This window comes from Lissotriton helveticus, chromosome 8, assembly GCF_964261635.1.
Source record: "Lissotriton helveticus chromosome 8, aLisHel1.1, whole genome shotgun sequence".
NCBI lineage: Eukaryota > Metazoa > Chordata > Amphibia > Caudata > Salamandridae > Lissotriton > Lissotriton helveticus.
In genome coordinates this window covers 225,052,706-225,080,125 of record NC_136069.1, presented here as the reverse complement: position 1 = coordinate 225,080,125, position 27,420 = coordinate 225,052,706, and the positions used below count along the sequence as shown (strand labels likewise).

At 44.7% G+C, this 27,420-nt stretch overlaps 1 protein-coding gene across 2 annotated transcripts in view; it reads right to left on the bottom strand.

Moving 5' to 3' along the window:
• HEPHL1 (hephaestin like 1) overlaps positions 1-27,420 on the bottom strand; it is a 367,396-nt gene that overhangs the window by 245,581 nt on the left and 94,395 nt on the right. For both annotated transcript variants that reach the window (XM_078656967.1, XM_078656968.1), the window contains exon 4: positions 18,021-18,194. In XM_078656967.1, coding sequence (XP_078513093.1) covers positions 18,021-18,194 — 174 coding nt within the window. The remainder of the gene's footprint in view (positions 1-18,020; positions 18,195-27,420) is intronic.

Here is a 27,420-nt window from a genome sequence, read left to right as displayed (position 1 = left end):
TTACATCTTAGTGAAGCTCATTTATACCGTCGGTGGTTATCTTAAAAATCAAGCATGGATCCGGCCTCTAAGCCCTACCATGGATACCGTGCTCTAGATAAAGTTACCTGATGTCACACATGAGATTACGACTCATGAAATATTTCGAATGTGAGAATACACCGAATGAAAGGTTCAGAATATAAGACAGCACCTCATGAAGGGTTTATGATTTAGACAACTATTCACTGTTAGAGATTTGTTATCGACTAAAGCATATTGTTTGAAAGCAAAACCTACCTTGGAGTGTTTTTTCCATAATTGTAGATATTTTGTGGCACAAGCTATGATAATCCAGGGATGGAATTTTGTGAATAAAGGGAAAATGGCAGATTTTGATTAGAATGTGGAGGTCAATGACCGAATTTACTTATTCCTATTTAGATTTCTATGATTTTCAAATTCTACTTTATTTAAGTAATTGTAATCATTATCCCAAGAGCAAAAATGGTGTATGTGGTAAGAAATGCCTTTCTATCTTCACACTATTAAACTATGCTATCATTGCTTGCACCTTTGAATACTGGAAGACTTCACTGAAATTACTCTTAGGTGTTGAGAAGGTTCAATGGGAACACATGAAAAGACTGACTCCCAACCATCCTTCTTTAGACGGTATAGCCTTCATTCTAAGAAAAAGAATTGGTATAGTATCCGTATTGGGTACCAGTTCTTTACAATGTAGGTTAATGGCGGGATGGAAGGAGTTAAGGTCTGTCATTTTGTGGCTTGAAACATACTTTTTCCCAAGTTTACATCTGTTTGATTTAAAAATTCTATGATTGCTCAAATACAATTAGCATAAGTGTCAAACTGTTTCACTGAGATGGCTTACTCCTAACACAGAGATGCCCAATGCTGGGTTTTATTTCACAACTACCTTAAGCTGCTTAAATCTAATAATTGTATAATCACCATGAAATATTTGTCTGCTACGCACAGTTAGTAATAGGGCTACCTGCAACCCTTAAACAACTGGGTATCATTGGTGTAGAAATGGAATCCACCGTGGGATTGTAGAGAAGCTCAAGAACCAATGTACATGTTACATAAAAAAGATGGCAATTAGATTGTCAACAGATATTTTGGAATAGGAGTTCATTAATATGGATAAACATATTCATATTCCAATCATATCCTAAATCCAAGTATGGAGTTTACCGAAATGTAGAAGACTTGTGTTTTCCTCTGCTTAATCAAATTAAATGAACACAAAGATCCATTAATGTGTCACCCTTTAGGTATCTGGCTATATAAATTGTCCAACTACTTAGAGGTCATGACACACATCTTTCCTCCTCAGATGCATCAATGGGGTGGAGCAGCAAACAGGCTGTATATTATTCAGCATGATGTGGTTCTACTTATTCAGTGAGCCAGTCTCCTGTCATGCTTCAAGACACAGAGGTCTAGACTACTGCATCATTATAGAAACATGAAAACATACAGAGGATTCCCAGTAGCTGGCTACATATCCGGTGAGTATTCCCATGGTCTAATGGACATAGCGAAGGAGAGTTGTCAACCTATTTTTGGCTCATACTCTGTGTTAGAACTGGGGGTCTCTAGTTGGCAGAGGTAGGTACCACTGTCCAAATAGGGACCCTTGCTTCTAGTCAGGGCAGGGAGATAACCCTCTGAGATAACCCCTGCTCACCCTCTAGGTAGCTTGGCACGAGCAGTCTAGGCTAACCAGAGGCAATGCGTAAAGTATTTGTACCAACACTCACAGTAACACAGTGAAAACACCACAAACTGACTCCACAACAGTTTAGAAAAATAAAGGTATTTTAATCTAAACTACACAAGACCAAAACGAAAAAAATCCAACATACACAGTTCAAGAATATGGTTTCAAAAAGAGTTCTTAAGGTTGCGTTAGAATTCTCTACGTTGCGATAGAATTCTCTACTGATGCGTGAAAAGTTCACAGTTGCGTCATGTTTACTCACAGTACCTTTTAGTTGCAACAAAGTTCCAAAAGCAGAAGCTGGTGCGGTGGAAAACAAGCGATGCGTTGCTCCTGAGACCCTGGGGAGGCGATGCGACAGCCCCGCTGCAGCAGCGGCCGTGTTGCGACGAATCCGGTCTGTATGGGGAGGAAGGCCACTTGTATGGATTCCGATGCGTTGGTTCCGTAGGAAGTCTGTTCTCGCAAAGGCACGATGCGACGATCTCGTAGGGGCTGTGACGATCTCCGGGGCGACGATGCGCGGTCCTGCGGGGATCCTCTCTCTCGCAGCTCCTCGATGCGTTGATTCTGCGACGATGCTCGCAGCGACGTGATGCGGTCCGCAAACAAGCGGTGCGGCGATCTCACCCAGCGACGACAGGCTCTGCGACGATACTCGCAGCGATGTTCGATTCTCCCGCACCGGTCTGGTGCGTCCCGCAAATGAAGGATGCGACGTCTCTGGCAGCGGCGTCAGGCGCTGCCACGATCTCGACCTCCGTAGCGGCGGGAAACTTCTCGCACTGTCGGGGATGCGCTCCGCAAGCGAGCGATGCAACACTTTTCAATTTCAGAAGTCACTCAAGCTTAGTTTCAAGCTTCCCAGCCCAGGTACAACTTCCAGAGGCCCCACAACTGGATCAAGCACTCTAGGAAGGACAGAACTCTCTCAGCAGAGTTCAGGGAAGCTGGGGGTGAAGTCCTTTTGTTCCTGGGACTTCAAAACAGGGAGCCAGCTCTTCTCAGGCCCTTGGAGATTCCTTCAAGACAGGGCACACAGCTCAGCACCAAAGTCCTTCCCCTCTCCTTGGCAGCAAAGCAACAGGTCAGTCCAGCAGAGCAACAGCAGGACAATTTTCCTTCTTCAGTTTCAGCTTTCTCCTTGGCAGAGGTTCCTTCTTGATTTCCAGGATGATCTAATTTTCTGTTGTCAGGGGTCCTGTACTTATACCCCTAAAGTCTTTGTTCTCTTGGTGCATGTGGGCCCTGAGCCCGGTCTGAACCAGTTCTGGGTGGATCCTGAGCACTTTGTTTTGCTGGCTGCATCTTTCCTTTCAGAGTGAGGCGCAGGGTCCTCAGCCGCCCAGCAGGGGGGTGGAGCCAGCATTGTGGAAGGCAGGCACAGCCCTATTCAGCCCAGGTGCTAACTCCTCCCACCACTCCAGTTGCAATTGCAGTCATTCAGCCTAGTGCTGACTCATCCAGCCTCCTGGGGAATCCCCCAGCCCCTGTCACTCTCAAACCAGACAGTCAATACACAAACAGGCCCAGGCACACAGAAGGGTCAGACAAGAGAACAGCAACTTTCTAAAAGTGCTGTTCTCAAACACAGGATTTAAAAACAACCTTTCCTAAAAGATGTGTTATTAAATTCTGAGTTCAGGGATACTAGATACTTATGTCCTATCTTGTTCCTATGGGAAGAAATGCTGTTTACCACTGTAGCCAGCATCCCCCATGTTAACCTATGGAGCAAGATAGCCTTACAGTAGTGAAAAACGAAAATGGCTGCCATTCACTACCAGAGCATGTCACCTGCACTAGTATATGCTCTACCTTTTACATACACTGCACCCTGCCCAGGGGGGTACCTTGGGCCTTCCATAGGGGTGACTGATGTGCACAAAAAGGGAAGGGTTAGGCCTGGTCAGTGGGGACACTGACCAGGAGGACATGGCAGTTCTAAACTGCCCATAGGCACTGCAGTGGCAGGCCTGAGACACCATTTTAGAGCTACTCCTGTGGGTGGCACAATCAGTGCTGCAGGCCCACCAGTAGCATTTGTCATCACCAGCCCTGGCACACCCAGAGCACTTTACTAGGGACTTCATAGTGATACAAATATGCCAAACATGTATATTCAATCAGAATAATAATTTACACAGGGAGCACTTACACTCTGGCACTGATCAGCAGTGGCAGAGTGTCCAAAGCATCTAAACCAGCAAAAACGAAATCCAGCACAGCATCAAAAATACAGGAGGTAGAGGCAAAAAGATAGGGGAAACCACGCCAAAGATGCCAGGTCTAACACGTGTCCCCTCCAGCTGAAAGTGGGGAGAACTGCCCACCCTCTTGGGAGTTCTCTTCACTAAGGCGGAAAAACCTGGACAGACCATCAGCATTGGCGTGTTCTATGCCAGGGCGGTGTTCCACCGTGAAGTCCATTCCCTGTAGGGAGATGGACCACCTCAACAGTTTTGGGTTCTCACCCCTCATTTGCATTAACCATCTGAGGGGCCTGTGGTTGGTCTGAACACGGAAGTGAGTCCCAAACAGGTAGGGCCTCAACTTTTTCAGAGCCCAGACCACAGCAAATGCCTCTCTCCCAATCGCACTCCACCTCTGTTTCCTGGGGAGTAGTCTCCTGCTAATGAAGGCTACCGGCTGGTCTCCTCCCTCCTCAGTGATTTGTGAGAGTACTGCTCCCACACCATGCTCTGAAGCTTCCGTCTGAACTATGAACTCACTGGAAAAGTCAGGTGCCTTGAGCACCAGCGCTGTGCACATAGCAGTTTTCAGGGTTTCAAAAGCAGTTTGGCAGGCGTCAGTCCAGTCAACTCTTTTGGGCAACTTCTTGGAAGTGAGTTCTGTCAAGGGGGCGACAATGGTGCCATATCCCTTGACAAACCGTCGGTAATACCCGGTGAGTCCTAAAAAGGCCCTCACCTCTGTCTGGGTCTTGGGGGGCTCCCAAGCCAGAATGGTATCAATCTTTGCCTGTAGGGGAGCCACCTGGCTGCTCCCCACTTGGTGTCCCAAATACACCACAGATCCCTGCCCTATCTGGCACTTGCTGGCTTTGATAGTGAGGCCTGCCCTTTGCAGAGCCTTCAACACTTCGCAGAGGTGTTGCAAATGTTCCTCCCACGTGGAGCTGAACACAGCAATGTCATCCAGGTATGCGGCGCTGAATTCCTCCAGCCCGGTCAGTACCTGGTTAACCAGTCTCTGGAATGTGGCAGGGGCATTTTTCAACCCAAAGGGCATGACTCGGAACTGGAAGTGCCCCTCTGGCATTGAAAATGCTGACCTCTCTTTGGCCCCATCAGTTAGGGCAATCTGCCAGTACCCCGAAGTCAAATCAAATGTACTGAGGTACTGGGCAGCTCCCAACCGATCCACGAGCTCATCAGCTCTGGGGATGGGGTGTGCGTCAGTCTTCGTGACCGCATTGAGCCCACGGTAGTCCACGCAAAACCGGAGTTCTGGAGGGCCACCGGGCGCAGCAGCTTTCTTGGGCACCAAGACCACTGGGCTAGCCCAGGGGCTGCTGGAGGGCTCAATCACCCCTAGCGCCAACATCTTGGAAACCTCTTCCTTGATGCTGGCCCTGACCTTGTCAGCCACCCTGTAAAATTTTTGTTTCACAGGCGGACTGTCTCCAGTGTCCACATCATGGACGCACCAGTTGGTGACTCCTGGGGTCAGGGAGAACAGGGAGGAGAACTGACCCAACACTTGGCGACAGTCACTCTGCTGTTCTGGGTCAGGGTGGGCGAGAGGACCACACCATCCACTGACCCATCTTGCTCCTTAACTGCCAGGAGGTCAGGGAGAGGATCACTATCCTCTTCCATTCCTGCATCTGTAGCCATGAGCATGGTTACTTCAGACCTCTCAAAGTGTGGTTTGAGGCGGTTCACATGCAAGACTCTCAGGGGCTGCCTGGGAGTCCTCAGGTTAACCAGGTAGGTTACCTCACTCTTCCTTTCCACCACCTCATATGGCCCCGTCCACTTGTCTTGGAGCGCACAAGGCTCCACTGGCGCCATCACCCACACTTTCTGCCCAGGTTGAAATTCGACCAAAGTGGTATTCTGGTCATACCATCTTTTCATTTCTTCCTGGCTTGCTTCCAGGTTCGCCTGAACGAGCTTCCTGAAGCGTTGTGTCTGGTTGCGGATGGCCAGCACATAGCTGAACACATCCTGGGGGGTTTTCCCACGGGACTTTTCCCAACCCTCCTTCACCAGTGAGAGAGGTCCTCTAACAGGGTGGCCATACAGGAGTTCAAAGGGACTGAACCCTAAGGACTTCTGAGGCACCTCCCTGTAGGCAAACAACAGGCATGGTAACAAGACGTCCCACTTGCGTCTCATGGGCTCCGCTAGGCCCATAATCATACCTTTCAGGGTCCGGTTGAACCTTTCAACCAACCCATTTCCTTGTGGGTGGTAAGGAGTGGTGAACTTATAAGTTACCCCACACTCCTCCCACAGAGACTTCATGTACTTAGAGATGAAGTTGGTACCCTGGTCGGAGACCACCTCTCTGGGGAACCCCACACGGGAAAAGATCCCCATCAATGCACGGCCCACCACGGGTGCTGTGATTGTCCTGAGAGGGACTGCTTCCGGGTACCGGGTGGCATGGTCCACCAAGACCAGGATGAACCTGTTGCCTAAGGCTGTCTTGGGGTCCAGGGGCCCTACAATGTCTATGCCCACCCGCTCGAAAGGGGTGCTCACTACTGGGAAGGGTTGAAGGGGTGCCTTCAACTTTGTTCCAGTCTTGCCACTGGCTTGACAGGTTTGGCAAGATCTGCAAAAGGAACCAACGTGCTTTCTCATCTGGGGCCAGTGGAAGTGGGTGACAAGCCTGTTTAGGGTCTTGTCTTGCCCCAGATGTCCTGCAAGAGGCACGTCATGAGCCAGACCCATTAGGAAGTTTCTGAAGAGCTCGGGTACCACCAGCACACGGGCTGCACCGGGCTCAGCAAACGTAGGCTCGCTATATAACAAGTCATCTTCCCAGTAGATGAAGTGATCTCTGGCTGCTCCACCTGCTGCCTGATCTACAGCCTGTTGCCGCAGACCAATGAGGGAAGGGCACTCCTTCTGCGCCTTGCAGAATTCCTCCCTGGAGGGACCACCTTCCTGCTGCCAATGGGTCAGCTCAGGTAAGTCTCCCAGTTCGGCTACCTGTTCCCCTGTAGGTTCCAGGGCATCCCCCTCAGGTTCTGCTTCCTCCTGGACCGTGGGAACGGCTGGGGCTGGTTTCCCGCGCCCTCTGCCTCTTCCTCTCCTGGCAGGTCTCTGGGCCACTGTTTCAGGCTCCAGTTCTGCTGACTCCCCCCTACTGGCTGTCATAGCACGTGTGGACACACAGATCCACGCAGGCAAACCCAACATCTCCAAGTGAGTTCTGTGTTCTACATCCTTCCATGGAGAACTCTCCAGGTCGTTACCTAACAGACAGTCTACAGGCAAGGCATCACTGACAACTACCTCCAAAAGACCAGAGACTCCCCCCATTCAAAAAGAACACGCGCCAGCTTGCTGAAGCGCACTGAACTGTCAGCTGCCACTACAGGGCGGAGTACACCAGGGATGATTTGCTCTTCAGACACCCACTGACACCTCACGGATGTCACGCTGGCTCCTGTGTCTCTCAGAGCCTCAATCTCCCTCCCATTGATGGTCACCTTCTGCCCATATTTCTTAGTGTTAGAGGGCAGTAAGGTTTCTTGGACCACCTCTTGGTCTCCTAGAGAGACAAGGGTCATAACTGCTAGCTCCCCCCAATCACTAGAAACCAAATCCCCTCCCAAAGCTACACTAGCTAACGCTGGGGCGGGGGCACCAGTGGGTGCTTGCTTCTTCTTGGGACATTTTGGAGCAATGTGGCCCACCTCATTGCAGTGATAGCAGGTAGGTGGACCCCTGTTGTCTTTATTGTCCCGCCTTCCCTTAGAGGGCCATGGCTGTTTAGGTTTGGGGGGTTGGGATTCCTTTCCCTGGGAACTATTTTGGGGCCCTTCTGAGAACTCCTTTTGGTTACCCTTGTCCCCCCCCCCACTCTTCTGCTGGTGACCCTGCCCACCTTTGGCTGTGGTACCCACAATTCCTCTGTGGACCCTGGTACTGGTCCAGCGGTCCGCCTCCTTAGCAAGCTCAATGGGGTCTGTCAGCTTGCTGTCTAAAAGATGCTGGCGCAGCTCTGGAACACAAAGACTACTCAAGTGCTCCCAACTGATCAAAAGCAACAACCCCTTAAAATCAGTTACTTTACTGCCCTTCATCCAACCTTCCAGTGCACGCGAGTACGAATTCACACACTCCATCCAAGTCTCAGACTCTCTCTTCTTGGAGTTCCTAAACTGCAGTCTGTACTGCTCTGGGGTAAGGCCATACCTGAGACATAAGGCCTCCTTCATATTGGGGTAGGTCATGGCACCTGCTAATTCTAAGGGCTCTAGAGCACTCCTCCCAGAAGCCGCAAAATGTTTCCACAGGCCCGCCCCCCAATGCTGATCAGGCACACCATTCATCTGCAATGCAATTTCATACGAAGTGAACCAGGCATAAATATCCTCACCCCTATGGTAATTATGTACCAGGTCCTTGGGAATATATACTTTACCCCCATGCACTGGCTGCGCGCTGCCACCATTAGAACTGGCATCCACCTCCTTGGCTTTAAGATCCAGTTCTCTCATGCTCAACTCATGAGACAAAAGCAATTTCTTCTCTTCCAAGGCACGGGCATTTTTGCTCTCCTCCGCCACCTTTTCTACTTCCAATTGCTTCATTTTCATTTTCATGACTTCCAACTCATACTCTCTTACTCTCTGATTTTCTTGTAACTCTTCTGGGGAGAGGCCCCTGCTGGAATGGTTGCGGCCAGCTCCTGCACCTACTTTGCCCACTGGCAAATCTGTGACTTGAAAACTGTTTTCTACATTCACATCATCCTCTCCCCCTTGTGCCTCCCAATGGGCCTTCAAGATTTTCTGCAGCTCCTCCTTTCTGTAGGCGCTCTTTATGGGGCACTCAAACTCAAGGCAGAATTTCCTAAGTTGCTCAACTTTGTATGAATACAAATCTCCAATGGCAAACTCCATCTCTACTTCTGCCTCCTTACTGGGTGCCTTCCCATACAAAGACATGCTGTATTGAAGAGTTACACAAAAATAGAATCAAAAATCAAAAACCAGTAGTATGTGGTGGCGTAGTGGTCTGCACTCACTAGTGATGTACACCAATTACTGTGGGTCAAGTACAAATACAAGTTCAAATCCCACCGCCTGACCACCAATGTTAGAACTGGGGGTCTCTAGTTGGCAGAGGTAGGTACCACTGTCCAAATAGGGACCCTTGCTTCTAGTCAGGGCAAGGAGATAACCCTCTGAGATAACCCCTGCTCACCCTCTAGGTAGCTTGGCACGAGCAGTCTAGGCTAACCAGAGGCAATGCGTAAAGTATTTGTACCAACACTCACAGTAACACAGTGAAAACACCACAAACTGACTCCACAACAGTTTAGAAAAATAAAGGTATTTTAATCTAAACTACACAAGACCAAAACGACAAAAATCCAACATACACAGGTCAAGAATATGGTTTCAAAAAGAGTTCTTAAGGTTGCGTTAGAATTCTCTACGTTGCAATAGAATTCTCTACTGATGCGTGAAAAGTTCACAGTTGCGTCACGTTTACTCACAGTACCTTTTAGTTGCAACAAAGTTCCAAAAGCAGAAGCTGGTGCGGTGGAAAACAAGCGATGCGTTGCTCCTGAGACCCTGGGGAGGCGATGCGACAGCCCCGCTGCAGCAGCGGGCGTGTTGCGACGAATCCGGTCTGTATGGGGAGGAAGGCCACTTGTATGGATTCCGATGCGTTGGTTCCGTAGGAAGTCTGTTCTCGCAAAGGCACGATGCGACGATCTCGTAGGGGCTGTGACGATCTCCGGGGCGACGATGCGCGGTCCTGCGGGGATCCTCTCTCTCGCAGCTCCTCGATGCGTTGATTCTGCGACGATGCTCGCAGCGACGTGATGCGGTCCGCAAGCAAGCGGTGCGGCGATCTCACCCAGCGACGACAGGCTCTGCGACGATACTCGCAGTGATGTTCGATTCTCCCGCACCGGTCTGGTGCGTCCCGCAAACGAAGGATGCGACGTCTCTGGCAGCGGCATCAGGTGCTGCGACGATCTCGACCTCCGTAGCGGCGGGAAACTTCTTGCACTGATGGGGATGCGCTCCGCAAGCGAGCGATGCGACACTTTTCAATTTCAGAAGTCACTCGAGCTTAGTTTCAAGCTTCCCAGCCCAGGTACAACTTCCAGAGGCCCCACAACTGGTTCAAGCACTCTAGGAAGGACAGAACTCTCTCAGCAGAGTTCAGGGAAGCTGGGGGTGAAGTCCTTTTGTTCCTGGGACTTCAAAACAGGGAGCCAGCTCTTCTCAGACCCTTGGAGATTCCTTCAAGACAGGGGACACAGCTCAGCAGCAAAGTCCTTCCCCTCTCCTTGGCAGCAAAGCAACAGGTCAGTCCAACAGAGCAACAGCAGGACAATCTTCCTTCTTCAGTTTCAGCTTTCTCCTTGGCAGAGGTTCCTTCTTGATTTCCAGGATGATCTAATTTTCTGTTGTCAGGGGTCCTGTACTTATACCCCTAAAGTCTTTGTTCTCTTGGTGCATGTGGGCACTGAGCCCGGTCTGAACCAGTTCTGGGTGGATCCTGTGCACTTTGTTTTGCTGGCTGCATCTTTCCTTTCAGAGTGAGGGGCAGGGTCCTCAGCCCCCCAGCAGGGGGGTGGAGCCAGCATTGTGGAAGGCAGGCACAGCCTTATTCAGCCCAGGTGCTAACTCCTCCCACCACTCCAGTTGCAATTGCAGTCATTCAGCCTAGTGCTGACTCATCCAGCCTCCTGGGGAATCCCCCAGCCCCTGTCACTCTCAAACCAGACAGTCAATACACAAACAGGCCCAGGCACACAGAAGGGTCAGACAAGAGAACAGCAACTTTCTAAAAGTGCTGTTCTCAAACACAGGATTTAAAAACAACCTTTCCTAAAAGATGTGTTATTAAATTCTGAGTTCAGGGATACTAGATACTTATGTCCTATCTTGTTCCTATGGGAAGAAATGCTGTTAACCACTGTAGCCAGCATCCCCCATGTTAACCTATGGAGCAAGATAGCCTTACAGTAGTGAAAAACGAAAATGGCTGCCATTCACTACCAGAGCATGTCACCTGCACTAGTACATGCTCTATCTTTTACATACACTGCACCCTGCCCAGGGGGGTACCTTGGGCCTTCCATAGGGGTGACTGATGTGCACAAAAAGGGAAGGGTTAGTCCTGGTCAGTGGGGACACTGACCAGGAGGACATGGCAGTTCTAAACTGCCCATAGGCACTGCAGTGGCAGGCCTGAGACACCATTTTAGAGCTACTCCTGTGGGTGGCACAATCAGTGCTGCAGGCCCACCAGTAGCATTTGTCATCACCAGCCCTGGCACACCCAGTGCACTTTACTAGGGACTTCATAGTGATACAAATATGCCAAACATGTATATTCAATCAGAATAATAATTTACACAGGGAGCACTTACACTCTGGCACTGATCAGCAGTGGCAGAGTGTCCAAAGCATCTAAACCAGCAAAAACGAAATCCAGCACAGCATCAAAAATACAGGAGGTAGAGGCAAAAAGATAGGGGAAACCACGCCAAAGATGCCAGGTCTAACACTCTGTAGGACCGGTCAGAGAGTAGCTCAGCAGAGATCTAGTTCAACAGCACAAAAATAATGGATATCCTGGTGCTAGCTGACCTACCGCAGGCTCCCGTGGGTCTTCTTATTGGACTTAGCAGATGTAAATTCTTGTTCTTCTGTAGTCAGTGTTTCTGAGGGTTTTGATTAGTTGTCAAATCCGTCCAAGGGAACAAGTAACCTTGAGTCAATGAGGCTCCCAATTAGCAAATCTCAGCGTACGACCCCAGTCCAGCAGCTGTGCTTCCAAGGACATGTCTTCTTTTCCCTAGCAAAGGTTCTGAGGGTTACTCCATTCTTCCATGACAAGACTACAGAGTAGTGGTCACAGCAACACTTTGCAAACATATGGACAGTCTTTCCTGTTGGTGGTTTAGTGCCCGGCAAGATGTCGGATTCGCTGTGGTGGTTCCCCCTTCCTAATTACCCATCCTGTTTCTTTTGGGTCAAGGAGTGGCTCTGCCCTACTGCAGTGGGAATATGTGATTTGAAACCTCAAAAGGAAATCTGGTTTGGAGATTTTAATTCGGATTCTAGTCACTCCTGGTTTCTCTTTCTCCTGCAGCACATTTTCTTCTCCTGCAGCAAGATGCATTGCTGGGATAGGGTTGGGGCGATTTCTAATTTCACTTTCCCCTCTATAGGGGATAAAAGCTGCTTTGGTGCTTTTTTAAAGCTCCACTGCTGACCTAGGCCAGCACCCACCCACCTTCAGCAGCAGCACAGGATATTAAGAGGCTGGAAACCATGAGCTGAAGTAGACTCCACCTCCCCTGGAAACGAAATATTGAGAGGCAGTCATCCATTTCTGTAAATGCTACAGTTTTTTTTTTTACTGTTTTCAATTTTCAATACAAAAATGTGTTTAGAGAGGAGAAACATTTTAGCTAATTAATACTCGGGAACTTTTCAGGTCCAGCCTGGTGGCTGTGAATTATTCGAAAGTTAATTATCTGGAGAAAACCCTTTGCTTGACTACAGAAATGCCTTTTATTAGGCAAAATAAAACACTCTTGAGTTCCAAAAGAAAAGCTTTAATAACGTTCTCGAATATATTATTTCATTAAACACAATTACAAATATAACATTAAAAAATACACTAGCGTGTAAATAAATAAAAAAAATGAAACTTTATTCAAATTATGAACTTGCATCCTGTGTAAAGTTTGAATGCCATTGCTGGACTCACTGAAAAATGCCTTTTCCCTTCCGAAGTCGATTTTCCTGCATTCTATGTTTTACATTTGAAAAGGGCAGGCTCGGCTCAGACTAAATGGGTTAGGTGAATTAGCTTACATCCTGCAGTATGGCAATGAGGGAATTCCAAGAATAAATTGCAATATCTTAGTTGTTAGAGTCAAATAGAAGTATTTAGTGTTAAAGCTAAAGTTACACTCATGCCATGTGGCCTGGATAATCTTCTGCCTTACCGGGCTCAAGTGCATTCTCATAAAGCCAAGGCTGTACTGCAAAATACCCAAAAAAGGTATCTGGCGACCATAGCACGGTTCATTCCAATAGATGTAAACGCATGATTATCTACAGGTTCTGTGAATACCCCTTCAATGATACTTCATCTAGTGGAAATTCAAATGACTTCTTTAAATTAGAAAACTAGCCTGCAAGACAGGCATTTAATAAACCTGCCAACCATGCTAGATGGTGGGCGTTGAAGAATTTTCGCAAGCTAAATCCATCTAAAACTGGGATACTGCGTACAACGGAAGAATCCTGTCCATCATAGTTTTTCAACTGGCTACCAGAAACAATAGGTTCTCGCACTTACAAGATTTTGAGCTATTGGCATTGTAAATGACAATGCCTTTTAATTATGTGTTTAAAAAATTTGCAATAATGAAAGGCATTGTCATTTATAATACCAATAGGTCAAAGTTTCTAAAATACGAGACCTTTTGCATTGCAAATGCTTGATGTTTACAAGCGCTCCATGCTGCACTTTCACGTTAATAGAACCCATGCCCCTTTCTTTAGACAAGCCTTGTCTAAAGAAAGGTCTGCAGCCGCTACTAAAGTGAAAGCGCGGTATGGGGTGATTTTACCAAAAAAAGCATTTGTTTGTCAAGTTGACAAACACATTTTTTTTAAAGCACCCCGTGAAAACACGCATGGTGCGCTGAATGTTGCAGGAAAGCATGTCGTGTCTACAGTAGTAGGAACTCAAGACAAGGCAGTACTAAGGAGGGACAAACAAGCCTATTAACGAATAAGAAGCCAGCATTTACGAAGGACAATGACACAAGCCAATGACAAATATGAGCAGAGTGTGGGCGGGGTTTCAAGTTCATATTCAAATACAGCATGCCTCGCAGAGCAGCGCATGCGCCTCCCAGGCTCGACCTAAAAAATAAAGAGGGACAAGTGCCTCACACGCCTTAGGGCAATGTGGGGTCAGACAATCATTCCAGCTGATTCTGAAGGGTGTAGAGGTGAAAGAAGAGTAAGAAAAAGGACATTTATAAGGGCAAGATACATCAGCCAATCCAAATGCTTGTCTAAAACCGAAAGCTCCAAAGAGAACTTTTGTTTCTTATTCTGAAATGTTAACACTCATATACAGAAGTGATTCTTATTCAATGACCATCTTGTTTTTCGATTATATATCCAAACTCACTGAAAAATGTCAACTAAACAAAAAAAAGCACCAAATATAGGAAAGCACTATAAAATGGCCAAATTGTGTATACCTTGATTCACAATTTTTGTTTTTATGGCTAAATTTGCATATGCACTTTACACATTCGATCACAATTTCACATTGTTTTGGGAACCTTCATATTACTACGAATCCCATTTGCCCTAGTAATCTGTTGCAAAGGTGGCAGGACAACATATGGATTATGATTTCTAAAGCTGTAAAGTTGAGCTTAGAGGTTGGCAAAGTTGTTCACAAAATGCTAAATTGATCTTTGCTACGAGTGTTGTGCCAACCCTAAACCTAGAGGCGTGAATGGCACATCTGTGTTTATATCCATGTATTTAGATGTATTTAAGAAGGGATTGTAAAAAGCACTGAATGTTGCCTTACGTGTGCAGGCAAAAAATGTACTCAAAGAAATCTTTAAGCACAAATGTCTTCCAGTTGTGTGCATTCAGTGGAACACTGCTTCTATAGCTTCTTTTGTCTCCGACGGCATTATATGCATTGTAAGAGTTAGGAATTGCAATTCTTAACCTACATTATTAGTTTATGGTCCTATAAACATAATTCATTTGCAGACCAGTATATTTAGTGAGTTCGTGTTTCAATAGTCTTTAGCCCTTTTTATTTCCAATTGCAGTGTTTCGATTGCAGGCATTACAATTTTGCATTATTGTACCTTAACATTAGTTTACATTCTTATAAATGCATGTGCTTGCTATATGGAAACAAATTCGTGGCACATATGCATAACACATAGACCTGTGAATAAGTATATATACATACATATACAAAGTACACATGTGACTAAAGAAGATCGGATGGGTGGGTTGATGATTGGCTAGATGGATGCAGGTGTGAATTGGGTAGATGGGCGAATGAATGAATCGATGGATGAACAGAAGGATGAACGATGGATGGATGCATGGATGGCTGGATGGATAGATGGATTCCTGGACTGGTGGGATGGTGGATATGTGAATTAAGTAAATGTGCAGATGGATTGATCGATGGATGAACAAAAAGACGGACAATGGATGGATGAAGGATGGACTGGTGTGATGTTGGATGTGAGTATCGGGTAGATGGGCGGTGGATCTATGGATGAAGAGAAGGACGGATGACAGTTGGATGAATGGATGGATGATTGAGTTTCAGTTTATACTTACACGCATGAAAAATATTTGATTAACACGTACACGCATGAAAATTATTTGATTAACACATCATGATCAACTTATAGCAAATTATACAGCTCTACTGTCTTGGTTGTTTCATTGAATTTAGAGCATGAGAGAAAACCAAACATGATTCTTTTAGTGAATTCTGAGTTAAACAGTATGTTAGTAATCCAATTCAAATTGAGAAGTTAGTTTGTTTGTGTACTTATTTCCGTAGAGTGCTATGTGACTTCTTATCACTGCCTTTTGAATGTCACATTTTTTGTCATGTGTAGGCAGCCAACAGGTGCCCCTTTATATGGCATGACAGCCAAGTGTTTTCTACATCTATCGGTAACCGCACAGAAAGAATCAGTTTTAAAAAAAAGCCTTTTGTTTGAATGAATGAAAATCAAATGGTAATCTCCCAAAATTCCTCCTTGTGGCTGAATGGGTTTAAAATAGTTCAGCCGCCCACATAGCCTCTCCCAGGATGTCTTTAGAAAGCTTTCTTTCTTTCTGACTCACATTTCTTGCAGCTCCTTTAATTGCACCTGTTATACGCTGACTCGTGAAAAGTGATTCTTGCACGGCGCTCGCCGGATTGCTCACTGGACCGCGCCCTTTCTTTGCAGCATGGATTAACACTGCTTTCAATGGATGTGGGTGGGTGGGTGGGAATGCTGTGCCAGATGACAGCTCCAAGGGGGGCAGCCCCGAGAACTAGCTTTCGGTGACACTTTCGATGGAAGCAAAACAGAGCGCGATAACAGTTTAGAGGAGCCGAGAACCAGAAATATGTTGTATTTTAATGCCACTTGCAGTGCTTACAGTGTTGTCACATTATGGGCGTTCGGTGTCGCATTTCTTAAAATTCTGAACCGCTGGGTAACATTCAGTCCACGTCCAACTCTGCAGCGTGCCCTTAGCTCAATAGCTGGAGTGCGTGTTTACATCTTTTTTTTCCCTTCTCCCCCATGGAGACTCGGCTCAACATCTGTGCAACATTGACACTTCCAGGGCGGGGCCTGTTGCCCTATCCGGCACATCGGAGCCTGGTGAAGACACAACTCGAGGGAAGGAGACTAATTGAAGGAAACAGTATGACGCTGCATGTAAAAGATCCAGTCCTGATGGGTGGTCCCAAAAGGAGACAGGGCGGTAACAAGTAGGGACTAAGAAGCCTCATTATCAATCAGAAGCCAGCGTTTACCATAGACGAGGACGCCAGCCAAAGAATAACAGGGGCGGGGCTTCCACCCCACTTGTAAAATATACTCTAATACAACATGTCTCGCAAAGCGAAGCACCGCGTTGTGCTGCAACGCTACGCGAGACCTAAAAAGGACTTGTCCAACAGCTGCGTCTGTGCTCCAAATGTGGGCATCGATATTATCAATGCCCTTTATCTGAAAAATCAATCATCAAAGTAGCCAAAACTTGCTACTAGCAGCTGAAATCCATATAATCAATGCTTCATTTCATTGATGCCCAATTTCAGATTCCCATAATAAACACTCTCGTACAATTTGGAAAGCTGGTCTCCCCAGAGAAAATCAAACATCAAATGCAATTAATCCAGAAATCTGTGGCATGCCTTACCACAAAGTCCTCCAAAAGTGCTCATATTATCTCTATCTTTAGCAGCTCCTGGTTCCCAATAAAACAAAGGAAAATTTTCAAATCACTAGTAATCGTATACAGCCAAACTCCAGAATTCCTCCGCTGAATGTCTTGATGGTACGCGTCTACATGTAGTCTTCGGTCAAATGATTGCTAAAATTCCACCTACCAAAAAGTTACGATTTGGGGGCAGAACTTTTTCAGTGGCAGTAGTAAAGATCTGGTATTCCCTACCAATCTGTCGTTTGGCTGAAAACAATCATCTTCCTTTTAGAAAGCTATTCAAGACGTTTGTTCAACCAGCAACAACAAATTATTCAGTCTACTCATGCATATTACTATTAGCGTCAAGTAGCTATGGTCAACATAGCATTTTACTGAAAAAAATGGAATGGAATGAATAGAAATCCACATGCAGCAGTATTTGCCTTTATTATTGCAAAATATGCAAAGTTTATTACTGAAAAACAGACGTTTGCACAGGGATTGGAATATGAAGGGCAACTGGAAATGGGATCCATAGATAGTTCCAACATAGCACCCCTTTTAGCTGTTCCTCCATCTCTGTTAACACCTTTACTAGTACCAGAAGAGAGTATATCCGACTCACGAGTGTGAAGTTATGCATCTAATAAACTATCGGTCTGTAAAGTATGTTAAGCAAACCTGAGGACTCTATGAGCTAGAGTCTGTTGGGCGTGTAACCCTCCTGATAGCTCCCTGCATTTGCATCTGCAGAAACATTCAAAATGCTCATGTGTGCACTGGCAAGGAGCTGAAATATTGTACTAAGCGCTGAGCGACTCTGGGTTTCACAACATACCCACTTATATAATCTTTTACCTCAACAAAGTTAGCAGAACCTTCACCAAATGTAATAAAAATGAGCATTTCACAGAGAGCACCCCAAGGCAAGCAGCTGAACCAACAGATGGCAGTTGTCAGGAGGAATACATTTTCCAACTTTACTTTACAGCTACAAGACCACTTTTTGACATTTACTTAATGCCCAAGGGTAGAGTAGATGAAACATCAACAGACATTTCCACCACACTACTTGTAAAGTTCGAGTTGCTCTCCACTTACCGTGCATTTTGTTGCTCTCCATGAAATCTTTGTCTTCTTTGTCGACTGACTGTAGTCCATTGACGTTCATGTTCTCATCAAGGTACCAGCTGAGGTTTTCATCCACAACACTGAACATGAGGACAAAATCCTTATCGACATCAGTCCTTCCCAGTCTACGCCCTTCGAGGATCCCTACACAGGAAGCAGAACAAAAATCAATGAGGATTCATTTGGTAAGTCTTGCAAAACTCTTCTCTGCCTTTTTGGAAATCTACGGCCAGATTCATCATACTGAAATCGGCTCGCAAAGGGCCAGATTCTGAGAATCTGGCCCTTTGCGAGCGCTATTTTTGCATTTGGGACTCATCATCCCAAATGCAAAAATCGCTATACTAGAAATCGCTATATTGCGAAGAATCGCATTTAAGGAATCTCAATTAGAGATTCTTTAAATGCTATTCATGAACCTTTTTAAAATTGCGAATTCGCAATATGGGGCCGCTATTTACCGCGAAGTCTGACTTCGTGGTAAATAGCGAAAACTTAGAAAAATGCACTTTAGTGCATTTTTCTAAGTTGGATGTTACACACACACATGTCCTTTGGACATGTGTGTGCGCAACACCAGTGTAAATCACCATTTCAGGGGTGCTCCAGGGTGTCCTTTGGACACCCTGGCACCCTTGAAATTGCTTCCTTATTTGCGATTCGCTAATTGCTAATCGCAAAAAGGAATGACTCCCCATTCATTCCTATGGGCCTTTGGCCTATAGGAATGAATGGGGAGTCATTCCTTATTGCGATTAGCAATTAGCGAATCGCAAATAAGGAAGGTGTAGAAATCGCTATAAATTTTGCGATTTCTACATGCATCCCATTTTGCGAGTCTTTAATAGCGATTTCTTAATAATCGCTATTAAGGACTCGCAAAAGAGGAGCATGATGAATATAGGGGTATATACCTTCTTTCAACCACCAGAATGCTCACCTCTTTTCTCTGCCTGCACTTTTGAAGAGGATAAGAAATCCCCTTACAGGTGGGTGCAGTCAGTGACTGCACCGACTTGGTAGGGGATATTTGTGGGGTCCACGGAACCCCCTTTCCTCACGCCAGAAGGCTGCCATCAGGAGGCGCACTCACAGTGAGCCACCTTTCAGTGAGTGCGCCTCCTGAGGGCTTCTTTGCCTTTGAGCCCATGTCTGTAATAAAGCGCAGAGACAAAGGAATTCTCTCATTTGCATGGAGCACACCCCCATGTAAATGATGGAATGCCTCTGCAGATAGCGCTCGGCCTTTATGTGCACCAGTGCTTTTGGTATTACAGAAGGAGCCGCACAAGTATCTGCAATCCCTTCTGTAGTATCAAAGTGCCCCCGGGGCGCAGTGGGCGTACATCCTCTACAGCCTTCCAATCTCTCCTCTCCCTCAACTGCACAAGTCCTATGCAATACTGCAGTAGCCATTGACTACACTTCCTACTTTTGATTCTAGATGACACTCTTTTGCAGCAGGCCATTTTCTTTTAGACAACCTTTCCTCCCCATGCACTTTCTTACTTGGCTTGATCCTTGCTCCCTTTGCTTCTCATCATCCAATGGACGTTTATCCTCTAATGTTCATCTGAACAAATGCCCATTCTAAAGTTAGCCAAACCTCATTCCTCTTCTCTGACCCATTTAGTCAACACATGATAACCTTCTTACCTTGGCCAATTACATGTTCATTTGACCTCCCTACTCTTATTGTTTTGAAACATTCTGAATGATGACAATGTAGTGCCGGCCAAACTGGGAAAACCTACTATTGATGTACACAAAACCTGGCAACACCTCCTCTTCCATTCAGTTTATAGGCTGATTGACCTTATCCTAATCAACTATTTCGGTAGTCTGCTTTGTTTTTACCCTTCTGCTGGACTCCCTCTCTACCATGCATTAAATGTTCACTTATCCTAATCCACTCCCACCTCCAACGAACACCACCAGACAGGCTAAACCTCAGTTTAAAATGCATTCTTATTAACATTTCTCACACTTGACATCAAATCCATGCATGTGTTTTCTTCTCCATACTTCCCAAACATCAGTTTCTACCCTCCTTTCCGCCACATCCTATGCAAAACAGACCCTATAGCTCCATGTACAGAATTCCATTTCAAAGGATTTGCTTTCCACACAACACTGGAAGGTAGTCCCCCAGGACAACAAACTCTCTGAGCCAACCAACACCATGGCTCTCCTGCAACCCCCACTGGACATTCTAGTCGTATACATACAACGGTTTGTGTCTTATGTAAGTTTTGGCATCTCTGACAACTGCCAATGTCCCGAATGTGTTTTTCACTACATATCACTTCAACCCTGAACTGAAAGTGGTAGGTAAGGGAAACAACGGAAGCTAATGGCACACGTGACCAAAATGCCAATCAACATCAGTGCCACTAACAGCTAGAAAATACCTGAATCACTGGCTGTGCTCATAAACACCATGACTGAAGTACCAGCTTTTGTGGAGGTTCAAGATTTATCATGGTGCAGCATAATCTGTTTTCAAAGAAACCATCTAACACAAAGGGGGGTGGAATGTCTAAACTAATTAGCCCTTTCAGGGGTGGTAGAAACAATGTAGAGGGTCACTCGGACACTGACAACCGTAACATGCATGCCATACGTCTATCAATTACAACGAAGTCTTACAAATAAAGGATCAGTACAAACTGGCTCAGGACCCATGCCCAGCAATCATGGATTCAGACCCATCCTTAATAACACAACAAAGGCACAAAGAGCAGCTAGCCCAGAATGAAAACACTGTATCATATCTTATACACACACTCGTAATCTCCAAGCTTGACTGTGCCAGTAGCCTATCCCTTGGAGCCCTTGCTTTCATGATATGCAACATACACCTGATTTAAAAAGCTGACACATGTCTCCTCAACCCCCATCTGAATGTGAGATGCCAGTACCGCAATCTCTCCATTTCAACCTGTAGTTAAACTAGTAAAGTTCGAGGCACTCTGCATCATCTGCACAGCATGTCAAAGGAAAGGTTCATTGTATCTATACATTAAATTAAAGCAATACAAACAAAATAGGGCACTGCATACCAGTTTGCATCACATATAAGCAAACCACTTTATCATAAGGAATCCATAGGGGGCACAGCTTTCTCCGTGCAAGCCATCAAACTCGGAAGCTCATTACCACCCAATATTAGAAGCATTCAGGAGCATTCACACTTCAGACAAGAAGTAAAAAAATGGCTATTTATAAGAAAACTACATCATCTAATAACCTTTGCGTAGAACCCAGAATAATAATAGCTTCTAAATTACAATGTAATGACAACATATATGGAACAGCCCGACCAGCACACAACATTCTATGTCAAAGTAAGTTATGAAACGCTGACCTAAGTCTAGGGGGGTGGGGGGGGGGGGGCGGGTGTGTGTGGGTGTGTGTGTGTGTGTGTATATATATATATATATATATATATATATATATATATATATATGTAAATCTCTCTCTCTATATATAAATATATATATATAAAGTATCCAAACTCCGGGCTCCCCAATACACAGCGAGGAAAGCAGGAACTGACCACAGCGCATTTGATGAAGTGAGATTTTATTGCAGATCAGATGTAGCAGCAACCATAGTGCAAAGGAAAGTGTCCATCATGATGCGCTTTGACCGCATTGCCGCAGTCTTGAACACATGACGCGCTGGACCAATACAGACATAGATATAGTGAAATCAACCAGTATTGCCACTCCCTTGGGCATTAGAAAATAATAAAAAGACTAGATGATAAAATGGGTCCTCCTCATTCACTATGGAATATAAAAACATATAGCAGTCTTTGTTTTTTTATATTTAAAATGACATGTTTGTTCTCACAGCTAATCACAATTTTATCTACGAGAAAAATAATATTTTATATGTACAATAATGCAGTGTAAAATGAGGATTAAAAGACCTATGGTGGCTGCAGCAAATACAGCTAAAATGAGCCTCAAAATCAAACACATAGTCCTACCCCATCGATAGAATTACAACAATAGTTCACCAATTTGGAGGATCCCTAAAGATATTATTGCAACCATGCTCTTATCAAACCCTGAATTGCAAGTGCAAAAAAAGTGCAAGAGTTGCCAAATGTGCAAAAACGCGGATTTAAAAAAATGTGTGTTGTGCCATGGCAACAGCTAACTTATTTCTGCCGCACTAAACCTAAAGTGCAAGTGCATAATCACATAATGAAGAGCACAAACCCGGCATAAAAACCTGGTTCAATTTCTAAATGTCACTGGATGTCAAAAATAATTAACCATAATCAAGTCAACAATGATAAAACGTAAGAGTCCCAATTTCAGATAATAAAATAATAAAACAAGGCTACAAAGTCAGAATCCTCTACTAAAAAGTCAGTAACTGAGGTGTGTCAAATGTTAAGATTTTTTCAGTGAGAAACACATTTAAGGATGATAATGAAATCACAAATTAGACTAAAATCTCACAGGGGGTACCAAACAAGTGTCATGATGGCATTTCAAGAACAACATAGAAAAATTAATTAAATATTCCTAAAAGATTTCATAATAATTTTAAAATGTTGATACAAAATTCATGAAAAAGTTATTTAAGCATTATCTATGCACATCAATTTTTACATAAAAACAATGTTATAAGAAATTGTACATCTCCTCTCCTGTATTCAGGCCATTCTGCATTTTAGTGTCCAATAATACAATGAAATGGGATTCCAACTTACACAATAGCTTTTCTCTATTGCCTCCTCGAACTGACTTTGATACAGATCCAATTACAAAATAGCTTAAATCATTCAGGTTATTATTATGTACAAGAATGAAATGGCGAGCCACTGGATAGTTAGGATCAGAATTAACCATCGCCCTTAAGTGCTGGAGGATTCTATTGAAAACCTGAAGCTTAGTGCTTCCAACGTATCTCAGTTAGCATGTACACTCCAATACATATACTGCGAACTCCGTTCGACACGCTAGATGACCCTGGATCTAAACAGTCATTTCCTCAAAGGCAGTGATATATTCAGTGGTGTTTCTCCCAAATTTACAGGCCCTGCAACTTGTACAATTGAAAAAATCCGATCTCGGTGACAACCAGATGTTGGACACAGCCACGTCTGGGCTAGTTCTGAACAGCACATCCCTCATTGAGGGAACGCGTATGAATGTCAGTGTACATAGACTTAGCACGATCTGTGATAGTGTCAGATCTGATAATATGATCGGCCAGTGTCTATAAATAATCTTCCTTATCTGTCTATCTTAGCAGATGCATGTGGTTATTAACCTGATAGAGTCTGTAGTAATGGATAGCTGATCAGAGGATGTATTGGAAGCTCTAGTTGCAGCTGTTTGGCCCATTGTAGGAATTCTTCCCTATTGATGGCATTGGCCCTCACTCAAGCCTCTTCTAAGTCATTTGCTTTGTAACCTCCTACCAAAAATCTCTGAAAGGCTTCTGCTTGACAAAAAGTGAGGTCAATTTCGTAACTGCAGATCCTTCTAATCTGCAGAAATTCTCTGTAGGGAATATTGCGGATAAGATGGTGGGGGTGAGCACCGCTGGCAAGCAAAATAGAGTTGCCAGCAGTGCTCTGTCTGAGAAGATTTTTGTGCAAAACTTTTATGTTTAAATTTTTCAGGTCCTCAGTAACACAATCATTAAAAACGTCGATAGCGTCTTTGGGCATCATAGGAATGAATTTGGATGGTGGTTGAAAGAGACTCTTTATGGTGGTACTGCAGCTGATTCCTATTGACAAAAGATCCGTTTGTGTAGAAATGGGAGTGATGTCATCCTCTGAGGCTAGAGATTGCATAGTTCTCAACCCACTGACATCCGAAACATGTAACATAGCTACAGGTGCGGAAGGTTGATTAGCTCCATGGATCAAATCTGATATATTTTTGAGCTTGTAGAATTTCAGCAATTTCAACTTCCTAATAAATTTGAATAGGTCCACCCTAGTTTGGACATATTTGAAATTATTGGGTGGACAGTAAGAAAGCCCTAATGATAATAGTTGGGTCTCTGTGGTAGTTAAAGTAGTTGCCGAGAGATTGATTACTGTATTGCCCGTGCCACTTACTGCTGGGGCCACTGCTTCTTGTTCCTCCATCCTCTGCCACGATTGTTGTTTCCGGAGTTTGCGCCTTTGCTTTCTCCGCTGGTTTCTCTATTGCCTTGTCTCTTGATGGATTTCGTGGTCTCAGGGTTTGGCGTCGATCCCAATATAAAAAATTAAGTTCTTCCCCAGGTGTAAAATTCGAAGGCACCTGTTCCTGTGCCGTGACACTCCTGCTGATATCAGAGTTACTGCTGCTTAATTCTGAGCTTAGATCTGACATGGAAGGACTCTGGTTCAAATTGGTGACACTGGCTGTGCTCGGTATTTTCACTGTTAGTGCTTGTCTTTTTACTGTGTCAAATTTTTTAGTGAAAGTAAAAACCCTCCCGGTTTCGTAGTCTCTTTCATCTCTTGCAAATTTGTAGACTTTGCGAGCTTTGATTGTGTCCTCTAATTTTTCCAAACGGCCCTCAATTTCATCTCTCCCTTTCTTTCTTTGATCCTTATTATCATTGGCATCTAATAACCTATTTATTCTTTCAATTTATTTTAGTATTACCAGTCTATTGATTTCCACGTATTTCATCAAAATGGACACCATGTTCATCGAGGCCGCAAGGTTATTCGTAGCCCACTCCATCATAAGCAGGTTAGGGTTTTCAAATGTTGGGCCTATCATTATTCTTAACACTCATAGAATTCTGTTCACCTCATGGTATTTCTCTAGTAGTTTTTTCTCCCACCATTTGTTCAATTCAGTCCAAAGTAGTTTTTCCAGATCCTTTAATAGAGATTTGACATCACTATTTGCTTTTGAACAAGTGTTTCTGCTGCTATGTTCTTCAATATCTGGCAGATTAAGAAACAACGCATCAGCCACGGCCTCTCGGTCCCACAGTGCGTCTGCTGAAGGCATGGTATGTTTGCTAGCTGCACCTCTTATTACTGCACGTTGAAGTTTTTTTATGATAAAAATGGTCTACAATTCGTAACAATGTAATCCCTTCACCCGTCAAATTCACAAGTGTAGCCGCTGTGCTGATTTACCCTTGGAGGATTCTTGTGACTTCCCTGTGTCCTCCGACCGCTCGAGAGTTCCAGAACACGCTGGATCTCCTGGCCCTCACTAGTACTAATATTATAACACTCAGTGGTTGAGCGACCGGTTGCAGTTCAAGCAAGCTCCCTTATATTGCTATACCTGGCTACGCAGGGCAGAATCCAGAGGAACCATGAGAACCAACTAGTAATGTACTTATCCACCGCAATAAAACATCCATCATCAACTGAACAGGCGTAGAATAATTGAAGAGATCTGTGAAATACCGTTGACTACTGGGGGACTTTAATTTAGTCCAGCTCTGCAATTCCCAACTAATTACATAATATGTCCACTTCTTGATATCTCACAATCACAATCATATAACTATAAGGAATGACTGTAATAATATCCATCTATGCATATAGTCTGCCGTCTCTTTTTCCAACCTATGACTGCTCAGCATGGGCTATTCATCTGTGAGAGTGTAGGAGCTCTGACCCTTTATTTTTTGCCTGAAAATTGTTTCTAATTCTTCTCATTATTTAAAAAAGTGATACAAAAATAAAGGTACCACAAGGGCCGCACTTAAAAGCTGATGGACCTCTGTGATGCACATGCGCAGCTTATAAGCATATTGTAAATAGAGGGGTTGGACCCATGTAGTCAGTGGGACCTGGGTAATTAATTGAGGTATATGGAAGGGTCCCAGACCAAGAACATAGATAATTATTTTCATTCACATAATTATTTAAATAGAATCAAAAACAAATGATGGTGCTCAGTGTTTTTATTTTCACTGCACCAAAGGACATTCAATGATCGAAAAATCAATGGTATAGTACACAAAATTCAAGTGCGCCCACAGGAGGGAGGGAAGGTGTGCAAGGGAAGGGATGTGTTTCAATTAGTTATACATCACTAATCAAAAAAATCCTAAAGCATGAATCCAACAGTTAAACCATGATTATCATTGATCCACATGGGAGAGGTCAAGAAAAACATATGTCAAACAAAACAATTTACATGAAAAGAGACTCCCGTAATGATTATTATTATCAAACTGGGGTTAGGAGTTCTTGATTGTAGAAGATGATCTACGTTTCGACCCAAAGGTGTAGGACTGTGGATCCTTACTCGCGGGTCTTGCCGTCGTGCCTTGGTGTATTCAAAATTCTCTAAATTCACAATGCGATCGTGCCACGTCCGAGCCTGGGAGCCGGCGTCTCTCCGCGTCTGTCTGCAACTAGTTGCAGACAGACGCGGAGAGACGCCGGCTCCCAGGCTCGGCTTTGATCACCTCGGATGGTTGACGAGTGTGCCTGATTAATTTATGGAACACACTGACACGGAGAAAATTAATCCTTAACTAGGAGACGCGCTGAGACGCCCGACTGTTCCTTCCTTGAAACTTTACCGTTTTTCCATCGGACGTGGCACGATCGCATTGTGAATTTAGAGAATTTTGAATACACCAAGGCATGACGGCAAGATCGGTGATCTACACCTCAGTGTCTATTAAATAAGACAATACCACACTGGACAAAGACACCGCCTGGATACGGACCACGCCCAACGGGCAGGCCGTTTTCTCTACCTGCCTCGCCAGGAACCAGCCCCACTTTACCCTCACTCCCCCCTCACGTCCTGATGAAGACCCGCGAGTAAGGATCCACAGTCCTACACCTTTGGGTCGAAACGTAGATCATCTTCTACAATCAAGAACTCCTAACCCCAGTTTGATAATAATAATCATTACGGGAGTCTCTTTTCATGTAAATTGTTTTGTTTGACATATGTTTTTCTTGACCTCTCCCATGTGGATCAATGATAATCATGGTTTAACTGTTGGATTCATGCTTTAGGATTTTTTTGATTAGTGATGTATAACTAATTGAAACACATCCCTTCCCTTGCACACCTTCCCTCCCTCCTGTGGGCGCACTTGAATTTTGTGTACTATACCATTGATTTTTCGATCATTGAATGTCCTTTGGTGCAGTGAAAATAAAAACACTGAGCACCATCATTTGTTTTTGATTCTATTTAAATAATTATGTGAATGAAAATAATTATCTATGTTCTTGGTCTGGGACCCTTCCATATACCTCAGCTTATAAGCAGGCACTTTCCATCAATCAGCATTTTCCAGGCTGACGAGCTTACAGCCCTGAAGTCTGTGAGGTCATCCGCTCAGCAAAATCATTGCCAGAGGGCTAAACTCCGCCACCTTGACAACGTGGTGCAAAGTTTGC